The 24,984-nt window shown below is 37.3% G+C and overlaps 1 protein-coding gene across 1 annotated transcript in view; it reads right to left on the bottom strand.

The window, feature by feature from the left end:
• Positions 1–2,106: 2,106 nt before the first annotated feature.
• TMC1 (transmembrane channel like 1) overlaps positions 2,107–24,984 on the bottom strand; it is a 72,121-nt gene continuing 49,243 nt past the window's right edge. Inside the window, exons 12-20 of the mRNA XM_030005857.1 lie at positions 19,290–19,469; positions 18,917–19,069; positions 17,382–17,510; positions 13,414–13,481; positions 10,363–10,602; positions 7,649–7,774; positions 5,896–5,974; positions 5,663–5,798; positions 2,107–4,703 (exon numbers count right to left, since the gene is read on the bottom strand). Coding sequence (XP_029861717.1) covers positions 4,435–4,703; positions 5,663–5,798; positions 5,896–5,974; positions 7,649–7,774; positions 10,363–10,602; positions 13,414–13,481; positions 17,382–17,510; positions 18,917–19,069; positions 19,290–19,469 — 1,380 coding nt within the window. The 3' untranslated portion in view covers positions 2,107–4,434. The remainder of the gene's footprint in view (positions 4,704–5,662; positions 5,799–5,895; positions 5,975–7,648; positions 7,775–10,362; positions 10,603–13,413; positions 13,482–17,381; positions 17,511–18,916; positions 19,070–19,289; positions 19,470–24,984) is intronic.

The following is a 24,984-nucleotide window of genomic DNA, read 5'->3' as shown; positions in this document are numbered from 1 at the left end:
ACGAGTTGGGCAGTGGGTGCTTATGTGTTTTGTCTCTCCAAACTATGCTATAGTTAGGTCCCACATCCGTAACTTAACCACAGACCACAATGGTGAGTGCTGCTTCCTGATTACCAGGTGATAACGAGGCTCATGAATGCATTAGAGACACTAGCTGATCAGAAATAGATGGAGAAAACAGACAACTCACAGAAAAGTATACATTCCATTATTAACCTGACTTTAATATCTTGAAGCACAGCTACCACTGAGTATGGTTATAATCTGGTAGGTAACATCAATTATACAGCGCAATCACACACTGACATTTTTATAGTCCAGTGTTTATAGACTGTAAACAACACATTTGCCACATCCATACAGAAACTTCTGTCACAACCCCCAGGTCTTTCTTTAGTTTAAGGAAATACTGTTTTTCATGGCTTTCTTATAACCACTGGGCATAGGTGCTCTTCGGATTATAATGACCTTTTCTACAGGAGGTAGGGGAATATTGTTTGTGTCGACATATTGTTATAATTTTTTTTTTTTTTTTTTTTTTTGTCCATTCAGTGATTTCAAGGAATTAATACAGACTGGTTATGTGGCATGGACAGCAAATAGCTCATACTGAGCTCGCAGCTTCATTTTTCAACAAAGGACAGAGCAGATATTACCTGCTTTTGAAGTTAATCTCTAGCCATAATGAGTTTAACAGCCTGGGTTTTCACAGAGGACTAGAAAGTGAAACAAAGAATTCAGCACAGCTAAAAACTGCACCTAATTTTCCAGTGAGCATTTTGTGGTTTTTTTAAACAATGCAAGGTAATAAAATGATTCCTTTAATTTAAATCTCTGTCAACTTTACAACAGCTCTAAATTTCCGCAGATCTCCATGGATATTAATATTGCATGTATTATGCTTGTTATTTTCAGGTCCCAGCTACCACAAATCTAGTGTTGAAAAGGCTATGTTATAAAACGTCCTGTCTCTCACTTGTTGTGAATTTAGTCAAGACAGGACTTGTCATCCTTTTGCTTCCTGTTCATGTGAGAGCATTGCACAGTTCCAGGGTAGGACTTTGTCACTGAGTAAAAATATTTAATTCAACAGCAGAAAAAAAGACAAATAGGAGAAGGTATATCTGTTCAATAACCATCATTTTACAGTAACTATAATTTTCACAGATCAGTGAGAAATTAAATCTTTGGCAGGGGCTTCAAAATATTTTGAAGGTCCCTCTGTACCAGTATGCTAATATAGTGAATTGCGCTTTTGTTACACAGAACATTATACTAAATGCTTAGCCAAATGTTATGAAGATGGCATGTAAATTGTGCAGAGGAAGATGTGGGACATGGTAAGATGCACTGAGTCCTGATTTCACTGAAAATAAAAGCATAATAGAGCTCAATTTGCAGGTCTAAAAACATAGAAGAAAGAAAATGGTATAGGTGTCACCAATGAAAACAAAATATATTTCACTTCTATAAGTAAGACCATTTGCCATGATTTAAATCACAGTAAGTATTATTCCTACTGTCAGGAGTATTTGTTACCTGTTCAGCACAGTACAAGAATCAAACAGAGGAGTAGCTGTGTGGGTAAGCGAATGAAGGTTGCTTGAGGCACTTTTTCAAAAAAAACAGAGACAAAAAATTTTAACTGAAAGACTCAAAATTTAGGAGGGATAGAGAAAGGTTGTACAGAAAGGAAATGTGACTTGAAATCTGATCATGCAAAATTATTGTAACAATCTCAAAATTACTTTTACCAAGTAAGCATCATGTTTTCCTAAAGGTAGACTTAGTATAGAACATGTCAGCTAAGTCAATGTTATGTTATCAATAAGATTGGAGACAACAAAAAAGAACTAAGCTAGGAAGCGTTGAAAGCACAGCTTCATGAAACACAGTGATGAAAGGCCTTTACTTAGAAGTACCAAAAATAAGAATAAATATTTCATTTTCAGTCACAGCAGTCTGATACTGATCACAGGGCATGAGCAACTGTGTCTTCTTATTCATTTTGGCTATTAATGCTCATCACTGCATATACAGGTGCATTCTGAGAACACTTTTATTGTTGAAAATCAATATAGCATATAGATCTAACAGAAAGTTCCTCAGAATAATTTCACCTGGTGGATTCCTTACTGTGTCATTCTCCCATGCATGATGTAAAGCAATCCCACAGAATGAAATACTAATCTTGCTAATAATGACAAAGCCTTTAATACGCACAGAAAATTTTCACTCCTAACAGAACAAGGAATCCTTATTAAGATCCGTGTACATAGCATAAACTTCCCTCTACATTTCAGGGAACCAGACTGCATCAAAACCAGTTTACAACTCTAATTTATTCCAACACCCCTTGAAAAACTCAGATGGATCACCAAGCCACAAAGCATCTTTAAAATCAGTTTCTTCACTTCTATAAACAATATTCCTTTTCCTAAGGAATATACATTTTTTGTTATTATGAAATATTAACAAACAGTGAGCTAAAACCTCTGTGCAAATCAGTGTCTCATGACAGATCAATCACAGCTTCTAGAAAAAGTTTACCTTAAAAACATGGACACGCTAGAGCACTGGGGCCCATGCTTAACTTCAGTAAGACTACTGACAATCTTATGTTTCTGGGCTAAAAACATATGCAGTTTATAAAATAATCATGTTAGAAGAAGATTTCAGATTAATGGACAGTTTGAATTACTGTACTTTTTCCACGTCTGAAGTCCATAGATTAGAAATCTTATCTGAGAAAGATGAAACAACTTACACTGCACTTAGCTGTACTTTCTCTAACATAAAATGCAAGACTCGCTGCACCCCGGATACAGACATGTCTTGGGATCCAGTCTTAACTCATTTGTCCTCTCCCCCAGTAATAAGAAATTTCCAGTCTGTCGGCTGGAAAAGGCCCTCCCTTGTAGTTGTTGCAATACACTTATCTCTTGACTTGGTTATCAGTGCTTAGTGTTTACATGCAGAACAGCCATGCTGGTGCCCACTGAAGGTCTGATTGATCTAATATCTTCTCTCCAGCTGATAGCAGATGCTTGTGGAAGCAGTACAAAGTCAAGTATAAAGTGGGCTTTCCCTTGCTTTACCCATCCAGGTTCTGGCAATTGTTAAAGACTGCTGGAGCTGGAAATTGCATCTGAGTCATTGTGTTTTATGGGGATACATAGTATATACTGGGGATTTTTTGTAAGCCTTTTTCAGTAAGTTCCACAATTTAGTTACATGGAGGTTGTTTTGTGATGTCACAGACTGGTTTTATACTGAGATATGGTTAAAGTTTTTTCACTGTACAAAACGGACCTCTATTTTACAGAAGGCTCCCAATGGAATTACATTTATTTTTTAGAAAAGAGTCAGTTGACTAATTTTGTTGTTATTAATCTTGTGAGTCTTAAAAATAACTATCAAGGCCCAAATTCTGGACAAGGAAATAAAATCAGAACATAAAAATAAACCTATCTAATTGGAAAAAGTAACATCAGCTTGTGCATGGGCTCGCAGCTATCCTGTGTTTCCACAAGACCTATCAGACTAAGGACCTTTTGCAACATGGACTCCATAGAGGTCAATGCAAGTATACAACGATAAATTCCCAGAGTAGATTATACAGCACATAATCTTATGCAATAATAAGAGTCTCTGTGCTATAACACAATCCTGCAGAGTACTTGGGGGAGATTATTGCATAACTGTCTTACCTCTAATCCTCAAATACGTTTTTCTGCACAGGAGAGATTTCTTCACCACTTTGATTTTTTAAATTTATTTTTAGTCTTTCAGAATGTGATAAAACTATTATTAGCTGAAAATGGTACTGTAATAGGAGTTAAATTTTCTTCATAGCAACAGACAGAATATTGGTTTTCTTTTACCTTTTTAACACTTTCTCAAAGACTTCAGAGGTGATCATCCAGCTTTTGGAAAGATCATAGTTTTCCCATGTAAAATCTGAAATCTTTGTGTAAGCATATCTGACCTGCAGAAGACAAGCTGTATGCAATGTTTAAATATAACTGGCTCTCACACACTTTGTAGGAAGCTATGTTTTCAGTGAACTGTGCTTCTAAGAAAAAGGAAAAGATGTTAGGGACACACTTTCAGGCTTTTAAGAAAATAATCAACTGAATACAAAATGTTTTTCATTCTTCTAATAAATATCTTCAATAAATATCCCTAAGTTTAGTAACCTATTGACACAGATAACACATTTTTGCAATGCCTTCAAATGCAAGAAGATATATGCAATGTTTTCTTCTGAAGCCTCCCATCCTGCAAAAACTGAAGCTCATGGGTAACTTCTATGCACATGAAGATTTACAATAAACACAGCAGGGTTCTGCACTTGCAGGAGTGTGTTTGGGTTTAGGATGACTCTTCTGTCCCTCAGCATCCTTCATCATATCAGAATGTACTTGAGGCTCCTTATCTGTAGTTGGCAGAGCCCCTGGGCAATCCTGGTTGTGCCCCTGGGAAACGTGGGTTTCCGGGTGGATAGCCCATCATTCCATACCCCCTGGGCCCCGGTGGCCTTGTCACAGCTATGGATGGGGGAGGAAGAGTTCCTCCTCTGCTCTGGGGGGGATAGTGGCTGTTCGGGGCAGGGCCTGGATGCTGGAGTGCCTGAGAGGAGCTGGCTTCTTGTGGCTGGCCTGTCTTCTTCGCCTCATTGCCACCCTGTCCTTTCTTGTTGTCTGAAATATGTTTGGAGAACAGAATTAAAAAATGAACATGCAAACCAGAAATCCCCTGAGAGGAAAATCCTCCAGCCACCTGTCCACTCCAGAGTGTGATGGAAAGTCTGGTGCCTCCCCTGCTAGCAGCCTGAAGTCTGAGGTAATGGACCTTCACGATCTTTGCACTGGTATTTTCTCTCCAGTCCTTTCTTCAAGGCCCCAGTGTAGGAAAGTGGAGGCTTTTCCCAAGTAGCTAGCACTTAGATATCATCTATAAATGATGGTAAAGGTAGCTATTTCAGAGTTAAGTGGGCAGGTTTTGATGCTGAAGATGTGCCTTGCACGTGGTTCTTCCAAAGACAGTCATCTCTACTCTGTGTTTCTCTGCTAGGTTTGAGCTTATACTGGTTGTATGACATGCATGCATGATGGGGAAAGTCTAGCAGTGTCCAGGTGAAAGGAAACAGCCTGCAAAATCCTTCAGGACAGACTGAAACCTGCCTGACCAAGCTAGGCTTTCTGATAAGGGTTGCTACCAGACTGCGTTCTCACTATACCTTCTCCCGGTGAATCTGGCACAGAGGACAAACATTGTCCTGAGCAGTCTTGGATCAACAAAATACAGTAGGAGGGTGTAAGATTTCATTTGTGATAGGTAAGAGGGATCACTGACGTTCAGACCAGCCTTTAAGTGTTTTTTTTTATGGGACTGGGACCTTGCGATTCTTTATAGCTGTATTACAGGGTTTTTTATTTTGGTGTTGCCTGGTGTGGAATAATGTTACAGTATTTCTTAAACGAGCCAAAGAAAGAAAAATGGACTGGACATTAGGCTAATACTTGTGATTCAGTATTGTGAATCTCTTTCAGGAGATTATGGCAAAGGAAACAGTCAAGGCAGTGAGGAAGACTCACTGTCACAAGACAGTGAGGCATACATTAATTTCTCATCCTGAGGAGTTCAAAACAGTCTTTACCTTGGTTTGGAGTGGGTTCATCTTGCTCGCCTCCTTTTTGCTTTGGTTGCGGTGGTTCTGTCTCAAATGGATTTTCCTCCTGTTCATTTGACTTTTGTGCCTTTTGTTTATTTCTTCTTTTATTTTCTTCTGCTTGCTAATGGTGGGGGGGAGAGAGAAGGCATCTTTCAGTGACCTGAACAACTTCTCTGATATTTAGTAAAACCGAAAACCAGTAATTCTCTATTTCTTACACTTTGTAGCTTCTTTTTAAGTTCCAAGTTAGCTTCCTTGTAGGATTTGGATGTAGCGTTGAGATAATAAATACTCAAGCTAAATTTAAAGAAAAATAATTTATTGTTATGTAATGATTTAAATATAAAGACTCTTACAACTTTCCTATAGCAACAACTACAGTTGTGCTAATATAAAGTCTGTATATTTTCCTCATTTATCGTGCCTAATCAGTAGTAGTATTTTGACAGCGAACAATGTGCTTCCTTACAGTATGAAGAAGACACTGTTATTTCAGGGTCAAAAAAAGCTGAAAGAAATTATTCTGTCTATTAATACTCTACATTCAATCTTACAGAAGTTAAGGAAGATGTTCCAGAAAGCTATGCCTCACTATGAAGTGTGTTCTAAAGAATAACTTATAAAAGTTAGTTAATTTGTATAACATACCTTAAAAATGAGTAAATCATATTTATAAAAGCTTTTGAACTAATACAATAAGCAAACTCAAGTACTGCCAAGAAAACAGCCAAAAGCATAAGTTTTCATTTTTGTATTAAATTATGACCTACACCTTCTACTGAATAAAAACATAACTGCATAATGCAATTTTCATTTTTCAGTGTATTGTATTACTTTGTTAACTCTATGAAATTAGTATTTTTCACCATGCTGACTTAATTAGAGGAATTCTGATATGAAGTCTTTTACTGATGTAAGCAGTAAATAATAAATCTGCATATGCTGTTTTCTCTGCTTTGCCTGATTTTGCCTTGTATTTTCCTTCTTTTTTTTTTTTTTTTTTTTTAATTTATTTTCAGTATCTTTGCCTTGGACCATTCCAAGAAGAGAGTAGTGCTCAAAAAAATATCTGTAGGAGCTGACCATGTATTTCAGAGGACAGCCTGGATTCTTTGTTTTTCTAGCCAAGAGTAAAATAGAATTTGATGTTAAGTGAACCTTGGAAAAATTTCATCTCAGAATTTCATTTTGCTCATGTAAAATCCTTCTGCAATTTTTATTGTATTCTGTAATCTTCTCTATATTTATTGGCAGTTCTACAATGGAGGGTTAAATCCCAGCTCATCTCTACATAGAATTAACTTTTAGTTCAGCAGTATGCTAAATAATCCGATATATGTATACAGCAGCTTAAAATGCCTTTATAAAGCAGGACTCAATACAGTCTCTGAGAAAGAGTATTCTGGGGTCGTTATTCTTTACCAGGTACTGACTTACTTACAAAAAATCTCTACTAGCCCTATGTCATAAAGTCTCTGACACCCTGTCTCACACTTCTGTCCCAACACTATAGAGTACTTTGTTTATCAAGGAAAGGCCAAGGCACTGAAGGTCACTTACTGAAAGTTACTGAGAAATAACTCTGCATCCTGGTGGTCATGTTTCTATCAAACTTGCTAAGGAATTATGATACGTTGTTCTGCCTTCTGGACAAGCTGATAAAAGTCACAGTATTTCAGATCCCCTATAGGCTTTTGTGTTTTAATAGCTTTGCCATTATTGTGACAACAACATTTTTGAAAAGCACTAACAAGACCAAAAAGAAAGCCATTGAACAAGAAAGAGATATTACCCCTTGTTCAAAGTCATATTAATTATGATGAAATAAAAGGCTTGTGAATTGTTTAGGTCCCTCACCAAAGGGCAATCAGAAATGTATTTCATTAAATATTCAGACAATGAAGATTCAGAGTGAAAGAAACTTAACAGACCGTAGATTAAGCAAGCTTTGAGTTAATATTGTATACATACACCATCAGCAATATAAAAGGTAGGATGAGTCCAGGGTTAGAGGCATAACCAAATACCTTCCCGAACCAGGAAGGGAAGTCATGCTCCAGAGTTTCTGATATGACTTCAAACATTCTAGTCTTCCCACTATTAAATAGAAAAGTTGACAATATATCACACACAAATATTGTGACAATGTCAATGCAGTACTATGAATATATAGGTTAATCACATCACATCAAACCTGGGAATAGGTCAATGAACTATATGTTTACATTATTTAAAACTTGACAGTTTGAAAGGAATATTATTTAAAAGAGTATTTATGTATTTTAAGGGGGGAAATGGACACCAATATTTTTATCGTATGCTAATAGATTTTGGCTGCAGTTACCACCAAGATTACTCCTCAAAGAATCAGTGTACCGTGTTGTGAACTCCATGCCACTAACCAAAGACTGAATTGCAATTTGTGCTCTATGAATTCCTGGTGAAAAATTCAAATCCCACCTTTTTATGGTTGATAAGCAAAAACTGGTCTGCTTGCAATTAGTTTCCATCCAGGAGTGTTCAGCCTAATTCTCCTCTCTCTGCCATGTACTAATGCTATAGGAGTCAGTGGCTGTGGTTTAGGAGATTTTTGTTATTGTTACAGCAATCTAATAACCTTCATGCATAATTGTTCCATGGCCAGTTTATGTAGAAAGTATTTTCTCCCTAGACCATTAACATTAAGTTTTTCTTGCAGAAGCATTTTAATGGATGTTCCAAAAGTCCCTTCCTGTTTATTTTGGTTTTGGCTGTGCATCACAATATAGAGTTTGAAGTTTTTTACCTGAACAATACCAGCAAAATAAGTCTTTGTATGTATTGATACTAATTGGTAGTTTTAATTGGTTGAAGGAATTGTAACGAAATTGCCACCTGATATTCCAGTCATTGAGGTCTCCTGTCACCTCTTTTCAGTTCTTGTAAAGCATTTCTGACAACCAGTTCTTATGTTTAACCCCTTCCTGGTAATCTAAAAAGGTTGCAGGGAGAATTCTTCAGACCAGTTCTTTCTCTCCACTTCCCCTACGCACCCATAGTAGATGAGAAATTCTACTCTGTGCTCTCCTTATCTTTTCCCCAGCACACACAAAGCTTATTCTGTTGCAACTTTGCTAATTCTGTCCTGGCTTCCCTACTCCTGGCAAGTCTCTGTTGATTTGTGTATGTTGCCTTTAATGACAGATAAAAACAAAACAAAACAAAAAAACCAAACAAACAAACAAACAAAAACAAACAAAAAAACCCAAAGAATCAGAAGTTTCATAATAGAGGAGACACTGAGTTACCAACAGGAAAGTTTTTGGGTTTTTTTTAATATAAAGCCATGTACTACCAGTAATTATCTACTGGCTGTCCAATAGTAACATTACCTATACTCAGCTTGAATGAACCTTCATTAGTTTCAAATCCTCCCCCATTAAAAGTTACATTGAATATTTCACACCTTTTATGAAGAACAGAGTATCTCTGCATTTGACAGAGAAAAAGTTGCAGGCACTATTATCTTTCTCATTTTGAACAGTAATCCTGCCATTTCAGTAATATTCAATTAGTAACTGCAGCTACTCAGATCTGACTCCGGATGTCTCCCTCTGTACTTTGTTTGCTATGACTCAAAAAAAACCCTTACTTTGCATCACTTGCTTTGTTATCGTGCTTCCATAAATTAAAGCAATTTTCTGTCTCATCAGAAATTTTGGCATGTCATGCAATTCTCCCTCTTAGGTGACTGTGACTATTGCAGGTGGCTGGAAACTGTCTCCCAGATATTTTGCCTTTGGCCAAAGCTAGCGCGGCAAGACTTCTGCTCCTTTACAAAGTGCACTGGGGATTACGCAGATATCATTTTACTCACAACAGTAATGTATTATTCAAACCTTTTATTGGAATCAGGATGTCTCTTTTACTATTCTTCTTCTCTTTCTTTGCTAATACTTTGTTCAAAACCAAAGACAAAAGTCTTTAAAAAAATTTAATGTCATATATTGACCATTGTTGTGTATTCATTATAGTTGTATGTCATGCTATCTGGCAAGTAAAGATGATAGGAATGGCCCTGGACTTTCCAGGTAGTGTGCACAGAAGGAGAAAATGTGGCAACATCTAAGCTAGCTTGAATGCAAGGCACATATTTGCACAGGCAAGGCAGGCCTAAGTTTTTAGAAGGGACTAATGAATGTTGAGGTCTTGAAGACTGAAGAAACTGAATCATTGTCACAGTGGTAATATAGATGCATGGAATACTGTGTCAGCTGGAGAGAGTCACAGCAGTCAAAGACTACACCACCATACATTTAACACACCGCCATATGTTCTGATATGCCCTTCCTACAAGGCATGTGCAGACATTTCTTGAAAGTCACCACTCGCAAGCCAGCAGACCAGAGATGCATAACAGGTCACTGCTCTACTCCTTAAGAATAATTTCTGGCTTAATTACAGCAGTAATGACAATTTTTTACATCACAACTACCTAAAAGAAAAGATTTTCTACTCTACACTTCAGATAAATCTTTCCAAATAATTACTCAGTTTTCTAGGATTCCAGCTTCAGGAATTATCCACAATTAAACACTTAGCCTATCAGGTGCTAACACTATTTTTCATTACTGCATCATTTACTGTGATGTGATGAGGCAGTACATTACACCAACAACAAAAGATGGATGTAAAATGCAAAAAACCTGAAAGGACCACAGTCAAAAGATGGTGGGATGGAAACAATGGTGTAAACAGCAGGCAGTGTAGAGAGAAAGAGGATGAAAAGCAGCATGGCCATGTAGAAGTTATTGGATCTGGAAGCTTTGAAGACCCTCTCTTGGGGGACGTTGCAGCACATCACTGCCCAGCACTGCAAGTACATCGAAGTGTGGAGGCGGAACACGTTGATTGCTGGGAGACATGGAGCATAAAAAGATCCCATCCTAGAAAAGAAGCAACAAAAAAAATAACCACTTTGTTGTAACATTTCTGCCTTCCTAGATATGCCAGCCATTCCCTATGTAAATGTGCTTTGTAGCCATACACACTGTGCACTCAGAAATCAAGTTCATAAAACCATCTTTATACTTTTTTACTGGTCTTGTCTCTTCAGTCTTGCTTTAAGAAGAGCAGGAGATGTATGGAGAGAAGCTACAAAGCCCTCTTTGTCTGCAAATTAAGTGATCATCTGATGAAATGTTATCTACTCTTACTTTGTTCCTTTAGTTCAGATAGCATCTCACTTGTGTTTTATAAACAACGATAGTCCTAAAGCTAGGTATTACCAAAATAATCTAGTTTATTCTTTATTATTTTTCTTAATATACTAGCACCATTTTAGGAAGGATATTTTTGCTTAGTCGACAATTGTTTTACTTCTGTTACCATGATTGTTTAGTGCTTCATTCCAACAAACTGTTTATTGATCCTGCTAAATATTGTTTTTTTCATTATTATGTATGGTTGCATGGTTATGACACTGAAACAGTTGGGAGCATTTTAATTTTAGCACACCTTGTTTCTTGTGCCCTGCTGATTGAATAGCAATTACTTTCGTTTGCCTGGCCAAATCATCCAGAATGTAAGAGATCAGGAATCTACTTTTTCCTTAATGATTGTCCAGGTGACAAAGGGCTGAGCTGCTTTGCCTCTGAGTGCCTCGGTTTCTCTGTTATATTAATATCTCTTCTGTCTCTTTTCATATATCTTCAGTGATAAGACGAAGGGTTTGCTAGTCTTACAGTCAAAGGGAGAGAGCACCTCATGGCTCTGTTCCTTTCCCTCATAGAAATCAGTTGCGAAATACCCCTTAATTTCAACAAGTTCAGAATCTGGGTAACTTATGGCCATTATCATATTTCAGTATAACATTTATTATATGGTAAACAAATTCTTGCCAAAGCTTATTAATATGAAGAAGACTTGCAAATGATTTGCATCCCACTTGCTTTGTGAAAACAGAGAGGAGAAGAGAGGAGGTTTCCTAACCACGTGGTCTCTCTCTTGTACACAAAAATAAATGCACACATACATGCCTCTTGTATCCTTTCTAGCTATGTGATAGTGCCAGCTTACCAGCTGCACCTGAAACTCTTTTTTAGTCTGTTTCAGATGAGCATGAACATGTGCACTAGAATTTGTAAAGCTCAGATGAAACAGAAACTGATTTATCCTTTGTATGTATTAATGATGAACATGGTTTTGGCGGCGTATGTTTATTATAAGTCAATCTACCTTTTTTTACTCATCTGATGTATTTGGTTCAGTTTAAATCATCAGACATTATTTTGAAAAACACTACACCTCTAGTGCCTTACTCAGCCCTGCAAATATCAATTAGCATATAAATGTGGTCCCAACCCTGCAATAAGCAGTAAACCAAAGGATGCTGTATCTAAATAGCATCACAAAAGCACAAGTTGCAGTTTCTGTGCCAGAATGTGCATATTGGGTCATGCCAGCTTAAAAGTGTACAGAGTCTGTACATGTAATGAAGTATAAAAATGATAAGTATGTATAGAAGTTTTGTTAGAGAATAATCAGGAATTGACTCCCTCACCCAGTCCTCAATGTCTCTCAGGTAGAGAATGATTTCCAACCTATCTTCCAAAGTGTTAATTACAGCAGTAGAAAGTATTAGTGCCATCAGTTGTGTATAAAATTGCAAGGAGAGTTTATGCTGCAGCCTCATCATTTTGATGAACAGCAGCCTTAGAAATGTTTCTCATCAGAAATTAGAATGCCAGTCCCAAGGCAGATAGCAAGATGTGAATTGCAAAGCTAAGCTGCTTTTCTAAGTTGCAGCACACAATATAGGTGCTCCACATGCCAGCAGCAGGTCTGGACTCCCTCCAGCCACACTCTTATGGCATGCCATCACTACAAAGCCATAGGTGGTGCCATGCTCATCCCCAGTGATATACCCTCCTGAGCCAGCCCACAGTGCTGCTGTTAGGGCCCTCAGTGCATCCCCCCAACAGGGTTTGGTTGCGGGGACTCTACGATATTTGCAGCCTCTTTCTTTGCCATATTTCTGCCGCATTTCTTTGACATGCACAGAGCACACAACCTTTGGCTTTACAGAAGTGAGGACTTTCACCAAGCAGAAAGTTGGATCAGCAAAGTCATATTAAAGGTGAAAAATTAGGCCTTAGCAACAATTTACTTTGAGAAGTCAACAGTGCTTGAGGAGGACAGTTCCTGAGGAAGACTGAGTGTCTTGCATGAGGACTCTACATGCTGGTATTCTTTACCTCTGGTGTAAAGTCCAAAAATGGGATGAAACAGACCTCTTCTCTAGAGCTAAGGGCTAACAGTGCAGCAGAAGCATTTTATGCACGTTCACATGCCTGCACAGATAAGTGTACATTTGTTTTAAGGCCTTTTTTCACAGGATGCGTGGGAAAAGAGTGGTAAAGTATTTTGAAAGGCTGAAATTCAAAGCAAAACAGGACAGGCCAGGTGCTTGCTCTAGCAAGCAGTCAGTCAAAAAAAGGTAAGTCATCTACACAGCTTTTTATCAGTTGGTCTTACCAGCTTATTGCAAAATCCTGATGCATCTGGTCTCATAATCTTAGCCCAGAACTAGTTTTGAAGTAGTCCCACTGATTGCAGCGTACCAGAGTTTGATATATATTGGATTACACTTCCATCAAACTAAAGCAATGGGACAGGATCAGAATTTCAGAAGAATCTTTCACAGATACAGCTAAATCCTGCAGTCCTGCAGATGCAACATGCTTTGCCACACCTACCAGATCATGCCTTGGTTAAAGATCAGTCCCAGCACATTTCCACTTATATCAAACTCAGAATATGATGGCTGAAAGAAATAATACAGATGCTCTCATTAAGTTTGCACAAAGGGTTTTAAGGTGACTTACAGTAGGTTAAAACCGTCGCTTCCAACAGCAGCAGCATACTGGCATTGTGTTATAAGGCCTTTTGTCACATTGTATCAGTGAATCATGAAACAAATTAATATGACTAAAGGCCAACAGGCAGACTTTAATACAGCTTGCTGTATTTTACCGAAAATCTTTCTGAGATTTGTTCTGAGGAAGGTGCTAATGGAGAACTAAAAATAGTTCTGGGTACTAGGCAACTTTTAAAACAAACAGTTAGTAAATTTTCCATTGGAGTGCCTAGTGGTGGTCATCTAATGTGTCCTCTAATACAGTACCAGCCATAAGGCTGCTGTGATTTAATTCCTGTTTGAACACTGTCTTTCATATTTTAAGAGTTACTGTTGAAAGATTCTTTTTGAGCATTGATAGATATTGCCAATCATTGTCTTCCCTGCTTAATATGAATATCTTATTTCTAATTTAAGTGTGTTTGATTCTAATTTTTACTTCAAGATTGAGCCATGGTGTCTCATTATCACTTTGTCTGCTGAAGAAAGCACTGTATCATAAATTTTTGTTTCCAGGACAGACACATACATACTGTAAACAAATAATTCTTTAGTCTTATATTTCTGAACTATTCATCTGACTCTTTCATTCTGCTTTTCCAAATCTTTAATCATTTCCACATTTTCTCTTTTACCCTACTAATTAGTCTGTAATTCATGAACACTTCCATCTGCAAACACTGAATACAATGTATTTCAGCGTCAATTGAAATACACATATACATATTTGTTTGTGTGCATATGCACCAGAACAAAACTTTCTTGGTAAGAAATTGTGGCTGCAAACTTTTGGTTTACACCTAAATGTCTGATTCATGCATATTATTCATATGGTTTTGCATCATCACAAGATTTTGTTTAATCAGGTTTCTGATAAAAGAGAGTTTTGCTACACCATAGCCAGTGACTTGCATGATTCAGCATAGTGGGTGGACTAAAAAGATGATGTATAATGTGTGTATTGCAGGTATTAATTACATAGATGACTGATAGAGGGAGAAAGGAACATGAGATACAAAAATAACTATTCCTATATGGCTGAACCAAGACAAAGTTGTTCTATTAAAATCACCAATTAAAGTCACAATTTTGAATTGTACTGTTATAATGTCGGAATATTTGGAGCCCCTACACTCTTTCTGTGTAGTTTTGTGTATATATGTAAAAGTTTACAGCAAACTTCTATATTTATGTTGCATGTATTTATGAATCTGTTTCCATATGAGGAAAGATTAAATAGATTACTAGTATTCAACTTGGAAAGCAGTTGACTAAGGAGGGCTGTATAGAGGGATAGAATTTCATAAGTGACATGGAGAGATGAACAGGATCATAAAGAATCAAATAATGTGTGACTGTTCTTCCTAACACAGGGGCTAGCATTAAGAAATAAAATAATTTGAATTTTAATTTTTAAACAAACAAAATGAAGTGTTTTTCCACACAACATGCAACTTAACTTCTAGAATTCTTTGCCAAAGGACATTTTGGTTGTCAAAAATATTTAGGGTATTAAAAAAGTCTAGAAATTAATGGATGATAAGTATATCATGGCCACTAACCACAGAGACACGGGTACAGCTACTTCCTAGGGAAGATTTTAAGCTCAGATATTTCCAGAAATTCAATGATTTCCAGTTTGCACATCCACTTCTGGCTGTTGTTTCAGGCAGCTTACTGGACCTGAGGACCATAATGGACCAGACCATTATAGCTGCCTTATATACTGCCAAATAAAAATGTCAATAATAAATTGGTTTTAGCATCCTCTACCAGCAGATGTGTTGTTGACAGTTTGAGAACAATAATTGATCATGGAAATAAGTGTACCCTCATTGCTGGATAAACATGCCATAGCTTCCATTAACAGTGTTGAAGCCCTTGTGTGTGGTCTGTGAGGTTCGCTCTCACTGCTTATCGCCTCTCTCTATGTTCTTTACTTTTTATATGGCTAAATGGCTAGAAAGAAGGATAGTATCTGTGCAGCTCTTTAGTCCAGACCCTTAATTAAAGCTCCTTCTTTTTATAGGCTCTGTTCTATTGATTGGATTACTGTTTATATTCCATTAACATCCATACTGGTAACAAAAAACAAAGAGCAAAAATTAAGTCTGAAGTGTTAATGGATGAATGTATGCATCTTCACTTGACAGCTGGCACTCCCAGTTCAAGTCAAGCTGTCCTACAGTTCACTGTTTGGCTCCCAACACTGGGAGACTTGCAGGTATCTCACAAAAAAATACATCTAGCAGCCCCATCCAGCTATTCTGGATACCCAGGGTCATTCAGACAGCAATAGGCACCTGTGATTGGGCAGGTCATGCAACAAAAAGTCCCTGCATAAGAGAGAGCTGATTCAGAGTAAATAGCAAGACAGAAGAGGCTTTAGGGAGCCCAAATTGAAGCCATATCATCCTAGGTAAAGAGTCTGTCCTACAGTCTTCAGAATTGGTTTCAGGCTTGCATTCATTCAGGCTCTTTCATTGATAGTCGATATCCTGACAGGGAAAAGATCCAAGCTATCACTTCAACATCTTTGGAAAATACGATGTCTGAGCTATTTCCTGTCAGATGTAGCACTGGCTACAATGATTCATGTGTTCCCCACATCCAGCCTTAGCTATTGCGGTGGCTGTGGAACATCTGAAAATGTGAGGAAGCTCCAGATGCCACTTAAGTGTATGAAAATACATGGTTCCACAGTTGTGCTGGCTCTCTGCCCATGCTGTATTCAAGTTCCTGCATTTGATTTTGATATTGCAAGGGTTATAGCTTGTTTTTCCACAGCCTGGCCAGCTGGTAGTCTTTGTTTTCGGCCCTACACCAGTCCTGTTTGAGACACACGGTGGAATTAACAGGTAGAAACCTGAACCTTGCTATAAAGGCCAAAATTCCATAGAAGCCAGCCAGCAGCAATGAAATTGCTATACCAGAAAAGTGGTTTTCTATAGCAAACACCAAAACTTTCTCTTCCTCTGGAAAACTATCATTTCCTGAGAGGCTCTTTTTAGTAAAACAAGAAATTTGTACACATATGAAGGTAAAATTTTGAGGAAAGGAGGACAAAAGAATGGCAGAACAGCTACAATGGCTGTTTATGCAGATGTACCCAAGATAGCTTTAAATGACTTAGCTCTTTTCCATACCTCTCAGTAAGTATAAAAGAGGCTTCAGGAGCTTCACAAGCTTTGCTGGTACACTGACTACTACTTAACAGGTGAAAAAGCAACATCAGACTTTACAGTGTAGGTATCTTAGCTGGCTAAGCTAAACTAGCTCAGACCTGTGTAAAAGAGTGAAAGTCTCAACTCCCAAGTGAAGAGCTCTACACCCACTTATGTTATGGGAATTACTAACTTTACTTCAGCTAAACTAATTCTAGCAAAAAATATATATATAATAAGATTTCTAGAACAAGTTATTTCATATTTTTCTCCACAAACACTGTGTGCTAGAAGACCCTGTCCAAAATCTTGTAGAAATCAGTGACATTGTATTCTGTGGAACAGGGAATGAGTCTTCAAATTGGAAATGTGTGAAAAATGTGCACCCAGTTTTCTCACACAATCAAATGAGAAAAAACCAAAACAAACATTTCCTAAAGTTACCAAAGTCTAAAGAATAAGACACATATTAAGACATAAGCAAATTCTGAGAAAAACTAACACAATGGTGTTCATGGATTTTGAAGGTGATGCATCTAGCCAACTGTTAACTCTGTAGGATTGAAAGGAAAACATAACTTATTACAAAAATATGAAGTGATAATCTGAAAAAGACATTTAAAATAGCAAACAAGATACTTACAAATCCATACTCCAAGTCCCAGCACCAGCAGTAATTGAAAAACCTAACAAAGACAGCTCTCAAGAAATCGCCAATTAGAATTGTGATGTATGTTGTCATCGTGTCAGAGACTGTCAGCCGCACAAATTCCTGTTAGGGCAATATTTTCTTTTAAGAATATATTTAAGCAATTAATAATTATACTACTAGTGAAATACTGGACTAGATCCCTAATTATGCTTACCCTGCTTCAACATGGAAGACTCTGCTCCTCCTTTACATTCACCGATTCTGAAAAATGCCAGGAGAAAAACTGCCCCTCGTTTGCTAGAGGTATCCTTTGCTCTAATTTGTGCTCATATTATCAGATGAGACTTCCAGGGTGTGATTAGACTGGGAAAGGCTTCCAGCCAAGATTGCTGCTGTAACAGAAATCTGAGCTGGTATGTTAAACTGCTTTTGATCCCTTTGAGTTTGAGAAGATTAAAAAAAAAAAAAAAAAAAAAAAAGTGAATAGTTTTCTTTCTCAAGGAGCACCAACTCCCAATGAATATGAAGAAAAAAGAAGAAAATCCTGATGGAAACCCTCACTCCTCTACTTTAGTTTAGCAAGTCCAACTAAACCCTACTGTAACAGGCCTTACCCCAATAGCCCAAAAGGCTACTACTCTCCCTAATCTGAAATTAAAGAGAAAGTTAGTGTAGTGATGAGCTCTTAGTGTTCTTAGCTTATTATTTCACATCAGTGAAAAGAATAGAGGGGCTGTTTTTCTTGCCTGTCTGCTCCCTGCTGGTGATTTATTCAGTCAGAAGGTGAGATTGTCAGAGTGATGGAGCAACAGCAAAAGTTGTGATTCCGTGGTGAATTCATTCTCTTGCACAAAACAACGCAGTATGATCAAATAGAGGAAACGGGGATGTTAGAAAATTCTTTCGAAATTATATTTTATATTAATAGGTCAATAAGACTAAATGTTCAACTAAATCAAATAAAATGACTGAGCAGAGTTACCATTAAACCATGACTGTTCTTTTGCATCATGTTACTTGACTAAAGATGGAGCTGCTTTCTCAAAAGCACACTTCTGTAAGACCTATCTTATACACATTTCCTTGTGGAGGTACTCCTTTTTTTTAATCTTGTCTATAGGTCTGTTGTAGCTACAAACTGATATTGCCTGATCAAAATTCTAATCACAATTACCACATTTATTAGGGGTTGCAATGAACCCAACTTTTCAAAATTGCTAAACAGGTTTTGCAATACAAAGATAGGATGAGGAAGAGGAAGGTAAATGAAGAAAATAGCAAAAAGGAGCAGAAAAAAAGAAATGCTTTCAATGCTGTCAACTACCAGGAGAAAGAATTCTTGGCTAGACAAGGTCCAAAGAAATGAAATAATTTTTTCTTAACTTTTTAGCTCAAGAATTTTCCCACATTTTCACATTTTCCCACCTTAATGCCACTTATTAGCAGAAATAAAGATGGTTTAGATATCATATCTTGTAACAGACTATGACCTGTTTTCAAATATGAGCTCAAACCAGTTACATTACCTGTCCTACCATTGTTTCCCAGCATGGCCCTCTGGGGACATCTGCAGGGTCTACCTGTATTGGAGGAGCAGTCGAATTTTCTGGAATAGTACCATTGTACAGATTGGCTTCCCATATTGACATGTTATACTTGACTATCTTTTCTTCTTCCAACTAAGTAAAGAAATAAATTGGGGGGAAAAAAAACCAACATGAGCTTGTTGCCAACTCAACCTTTTCTACTCCAAGACCCCCATTACCAGCTCAGGCATGGATGTGATTTACAGTACCGAAAGAAAAGAACATCTTTCGCTGACATGTCTGTGACTGGCTGGAAATCCTCATCCTTGCCCAGTTACATGTTAAAAATAGTGAAGGAAAGTAAATAGCTTGCCTTGAGATTGATTTCATCCATTAGGGCAATAATGAAAGTGTAGAGATTGCCAAGAAAAAGAGCAAAGATTCGTCCCAGCTGCCATCTTAGAGCTATTCGAGGGTGGTAGTTTTCCAGAGAACTGATTACATCAAATAAAGTTGGACAGAACATTCCTAAAAGTGACATAACCATGTTCACCTGAGAGGGGGAAAAGAAAATAAAAAGTTCACAATGAAATGTTAGAGGCAAGTCCTTTTGTTTTTATTAATTTGGGCGGAGGGTGTACTTCCATTACTACTTTTTATTTGTTTTTTGATTTAATGAAAAACAAAATCACTTTGGGAGTCACAAGATGTTTTCACAAAGGAAGAAAGGGCTGAAAAGCCAGTTGCAATCTACTGCAGATGGATATATGAGATAAGCCATACTAAGCCATATGATTAAGACTGTTGTCCAGATGATCCTTGAACTCTGACAGGCTTGGGGCCGTGACCACTTCCCTGGAGAGCCTGTTCCAGTGACCAACCACCCTCTCAGTGAAGACCTTTTCCTAATGCCCAATTTGAACTTCCCCTGACACAGCTTCATTCCATCTCCTCGTGTCCAGAGAGAGGAGATCAGCAGCTCCCCCTCCGCTGCCACCCAATGAGGAATTTGTAGACTGTGAGGAGGTCACCCCTCAGCCTTCTCTTCTCCAAGGTGAACAAGCCAAGTGACCTCAGCCACTCCTCAAAAATTTTGCCCTCAAGGCCTTTCACCATCTTGGTCTCCCGCCTCTGGACACACTCTTAATAGTCTGATGTCCTTCTTATATTGAGGTGCCCAAAACTGCCCACAGAACTTGAGGTGGGGCCTCACCAGTGAGGTGTAGAGTGGGACAATCACCTCCCTTGACCGGCTAGCAATGCTGTGCTCGATGCACCCCAGCAAGCAGTTGGCCCTTTTGGCTGCCAGGGCACACTGTTGACTCATATTCAACTTGCCGTCAGCCCAAACCACCAGATCTGTTTCTGTGGAGCTGCCGTCCAGCCTCTCATCCCCTAGTTTGTACATATAACCAGGATTGCCCTGTCCCAGGTGGAGAATCTGGCACTTGCTCTCATTAAATTTTGCATGGTTGGTGATTGCGCAACTCTCTAGTCTATCTCAGATCTCATATCCTCACTGCATAAGCAAATTCAGATCAACCATGCTTCTTTCCGTATGATTTTCTTAGAAACCTCTAGTAAGATTAACTCATCATCTTAGCAGTATGAAATGGAACAAGTTTACTGAAAGCAAACTGAGAAATACAGATAACTAGCTTTTATAGAAAGTTTGAAATACAACATAGCTTATAAATTCTACAAAGTGAGGCATTCTAGTAATGTAACATTCCTAAGTGATTGCTGAAAACTATTTCAAGTCTACCCGAAACTTTTTGTTCTAATTTGTTGTGTCAGCCAAAAATGAAAATAATTGAAAAAGTTTAAGAGTGCAGTTATTCAATTTAAATTTAAAATAAAATTGCATTACAAAAAGTGTGCCTTTAAGGGACTAAAAATAACAAACAAGAAACAGAAACAATTGGCTCAGTCTAAGTCACAAAGGTTGTTGGAAAACACAAAGATGTTTATTTGATATGGCTCATATTAAAACAATTAAGTAAAAATAATTTATTTAGTCACAAAAAAATGTAATTGTTCACACAATTCTGGTCTTCCAGTTGGTCTGAAACTAGTATTTCTCAACCATGCTGGAATCCATTTTGCTAGAACTATTATAAATTTTAATAAATTTCTAAATTCCTGCTACTGAGAGAGTTAGGACTGCTCTTTCTTCTCAGAATTAATATGGCAGCAGAAAGGCACTATGCCAACAAATATGGCATATTTGTTGGCACTTACAAATATGTACATTCCCACTCTTAAAAAGTTTCATCTATGCGACTGGTGTTCTTAAAGCAAAGAAATAAATGGCTTGCTTTCTGCTGTTTTTCTATTCTTGGTTTTTAATTAGTTCTAGAGCTAATTACTGGATTTTTGCATTTGTAGGCAATCAGTATTGCATTCTGTGCATGGCTTGTGGCACCCTGTAAGATGGGGGGTGGGCGGTGGGGGTTAAATGAGTACAGGAATTCACTGATATTTCCTATGTATTTAGAAAGTGTTATTTGCAACAAGGATTACCTTGTTAAAATAACAAGAAGTCACTGTTACCTCATAACACTCAAAAAAGAAACAACCAACCAAAAACTTGTAGCTATCGTCTCTTGCAGCACTTGGGTTTATAACTGAAAAAGGCAGAATTTATATTTGAATCCTCTGCCACCTTTTACCTTATTTTATTAACAGCTGTGTTGGGTTTCATACATTAATGCTTTGAATAAACTTTCTCTCATGAGGATTGTGGATATTCCTACTTTTTGGTACTTCTAGAAGGTGATGAGATGTTGGTGACCAAAATATTGGTTATTTTTTCTTCATAATGAACTGTGTAAACTTTTTTATCTTCAAGTCTTTGAAGTATCTAACATAGTTTATAACACGTATTGTCTCAGTCACCATCAAACCAAAGACTTTATGCCCAATGTGGCCCAAGATGGTAAAGCTGCAGGAGTCACCTACAGCCAACATGACCAATCATGAACTCTCAAAATTCAAACTTATTGGAACAGGCTGTATATCCTGTTTATCAATAGAAATGTTCGGTCCTGTTGGAATACTGCTGAATCTCAAATCAGAATCCTCACTTGCTCTGGTGTGTCATATCTTCCCATGGCAGCAAGTTCCAGGTGCAAATATGTGCATAAGAGGAAATATCCTGGGTCACCCCAAGGGTTGGCCTAGCCCAAAAGATGAATAAGTCCTAGACTCCAACTATATTCAGTTTGGGTACTTGTCAGTCAGGTGTGTTTTTTATGTATTTAGCAACCCCCAGAGGATTTCTTTTTCATGCCTTAAATGAGTCTTCCTTCAGTCAATGTGAAATGGAACCCACGATCTACCATTCCTTCTCTTTTGCTTTTTCTGAACCTAGCTTTTACTCAATTCATTTGATGTCCTTAGTTCTTATACTGGAAGACAAGTGAATATGTATTTTGGAAGAAAAGTTATGTTCTTTGGGCAGTTTTAAATATAGTACCTAGTAACTTTATTAAAAGTTTCCTTCTTGCTGCATGGGAGAGGCAGGACAGAAGTCACTGCTTTTCTTTCTCCTGAACATTCAATATCTTCTATATTTGTGTTATGTTCTGCCTTTTTTACCACTTATCTGACGCAAGCATATTCTTTCTCATTTGCTTTCTATCTGCATTTTTCCTTGACTATTCATGCTCCCCATCTCAAGAGCATTTCTAATTCTGGAGGAAAGATATTATTAAGATAAGAGGTGAAATGAGGTACAGAAACTTGCAAAGCTGAAAAGTGAGAAATTATTACAACAAAAAATGCAATGTTTTACTGAGAAAAAATGTAGCACATTGAGTTTTCAAAATCCAAAAACTATGATGGGTTCTATATTTCAAAAGCATAAACATTTCTCATATAGTTTCATAGATATATTATCTTTATGCTTTTTAGTTTCTTGTGAAGGATTTTGCCATTGTCCATTGAATCATCCATTAAACAGTCCATTGAATTTTAGCCTCTTTAATCTAGTCTGATTTCAGAAAGGAGCTGATTTATATTTCTGGACTTCTTGTTAACTTGAAGCTCAGGTGCTGGAGCTGATTTTCTTCCCCTGTTTTTATCAGTGACAGTTTCACTGTTCTGTGTTGACTTACAAATTGTAGAATGATATGCCAGAAGAGGGGCAGCATGCCAGCATCCATACATGGTGGAGTCATGGCTGATAACCAATGTGGTCTTATATTCACTATCCGCTGAGTGAATCTCAAAAGTCGTCTTTGCCCTACTGAGATAGAATTTTCCCTAAGAAAGCAACAACAATCAAGAGACACCCAATAATTACTAAAATTCTGGTTCAAAACACAGTTTTTTATCTCTCTGTGACAATAACTACTCCATATACCAAGTTTCTGCATTACACTCTGAAAGCTAGAAAATTACTGCTTACACAAGATTTTCCAGCTGCTATGAATCTGGTAAGAAATCCTGTCACTGCAATCACATCTAAACACTAGCCCCCCGGCATATTAAACTCTGCCAACACAACATTAAATATTGAACACTGACCCCTTGTTGGTTAAATGATAAGTTCACCAAGCGTAAGTAGTCTAGCTAAAATATATCATATCTTCCACTAACAATGATTGCAATAGTCATAGATTTGTCTAGCATCTGCTGCAGAAAGGACTGATAAAGACCTGTTTTTCAAGTAAATGCAGTTTCATTTTTTAAAAAGAAATTAGAATTAAAAATTATATTTCATACTAATAAAAGTTGCCTGATGATTTCTAAAATTAAACAGAGCATTGACAACATGGCTTAATAACTTCAGTATAAATGTACTCCATAGCCACTACTAGCAACATTAAACTAAATAGCAGGATGTTTTTGGCAAAAGACCTATGGGGTTGTTTCAGCTTGCAAGACCTGAAATGTTAAAACTATACTTTTTTGTTCCTGGGGAAAAAAAAAATTATGGGTAAAACTTATCTCCTTTTTGCCCAAATGTTGTTAATGATTCTGTCTCAAAGAAATCAGTCTGTCTCCTCATAAGTTTCCTCTGCTTTAAGTACCTTTATTTTTAAACAGTACAGGAATATATTTGAGAAAACATGGTACCTCAGTACCAGAGAGATGCTCATACTACCATATAGCTCTGCAAACTATCTCCTGTCAAATGAGAAAAGTCAATTTTGTTCAGCAATTTTAATCCAATTTCAGAACTTTAAGAGGGGAATCAGTGGCATTATTCTCCATTTTACCAAAATTTCCACGGACATGGGGAAATTGTCACATGATACAGAATCATCATTCATCCATGACCAACCACCAGGCCACAGCCATGTATGAGGAGCAATGCAAACGCTGATGAAATCCCTTAACAGTCCTAGTCTGCCTGTTTCCACTAATTTTCTGCTTTCCATGACACACTAGACAGCTTTGTCTGAACTGTGATCTGACAGAACTAGGTACTGCCAATATGGAGAGGGATTTTAAAAATTTACAACACTATGACAGAGGAGGATAGTCAGAAAAAGGTCTTGTCCACAAAGTGACCAGTGCCACTTCATTAGGCTGTGAGCTTCAGGAACAGATGATATAAAATGTATTTACTTCAGGTTGCTCCAAGGACACCATAACTACATGTAATAATTTTTTAATCCCTTAATACATTCACTGTGATGAAAAGAAATTTCTTACAAAAGGAGCTTAATATTTTTATGAAGAATGTCAATTTTTACATACTGTTGCTTGAATTGTATATAAAAGCTGCACTTTCATTTACTCTAAGTAGTACATTAAGTGTTTATGGGGGTTTTTTTCTGATAAAATCTCAATTCAGTTATTATTGATAAAAACATAAGAGAGTTTGATCTAGAAAATAAGAAAAATGTTTAAATGGCTGTTACATAGAAGCCAAATATATTTATGTAACTAAATGTTAATATCCAATCAAGGGCAATATTTTGTGCCTCACAAATATGTTCATTACCTGTCAATAAGAAAAATTCTTTAACCAAATAATGGCAATGTTGGTTTATCCACTCTCCTTTAGAGACAGACTTGCTCCAGATCTTAGTTCTGTGATAGAGTCTGCTTACCAG

The sequence above is a fragment of the Aquila chrysaetos genome, chromosome Z (genome assembly GCF_900496995.4).
Source record: "Aquila chrysaetos chrysaetos chromosome Z, bAquChr1.4, whole genome shotgun sequence".
Classification (NCBI taxonomy): Eukaryota; Metazoa; Chordata; class Aves; order Accipitriformes; family Accipitridae; genus Aquila; species Aquila chrysaetos.
Note: the sequence above shows the minus strand (reverse complement) of the source record. Positions and strands in the feature narration are given on the sequence as shown.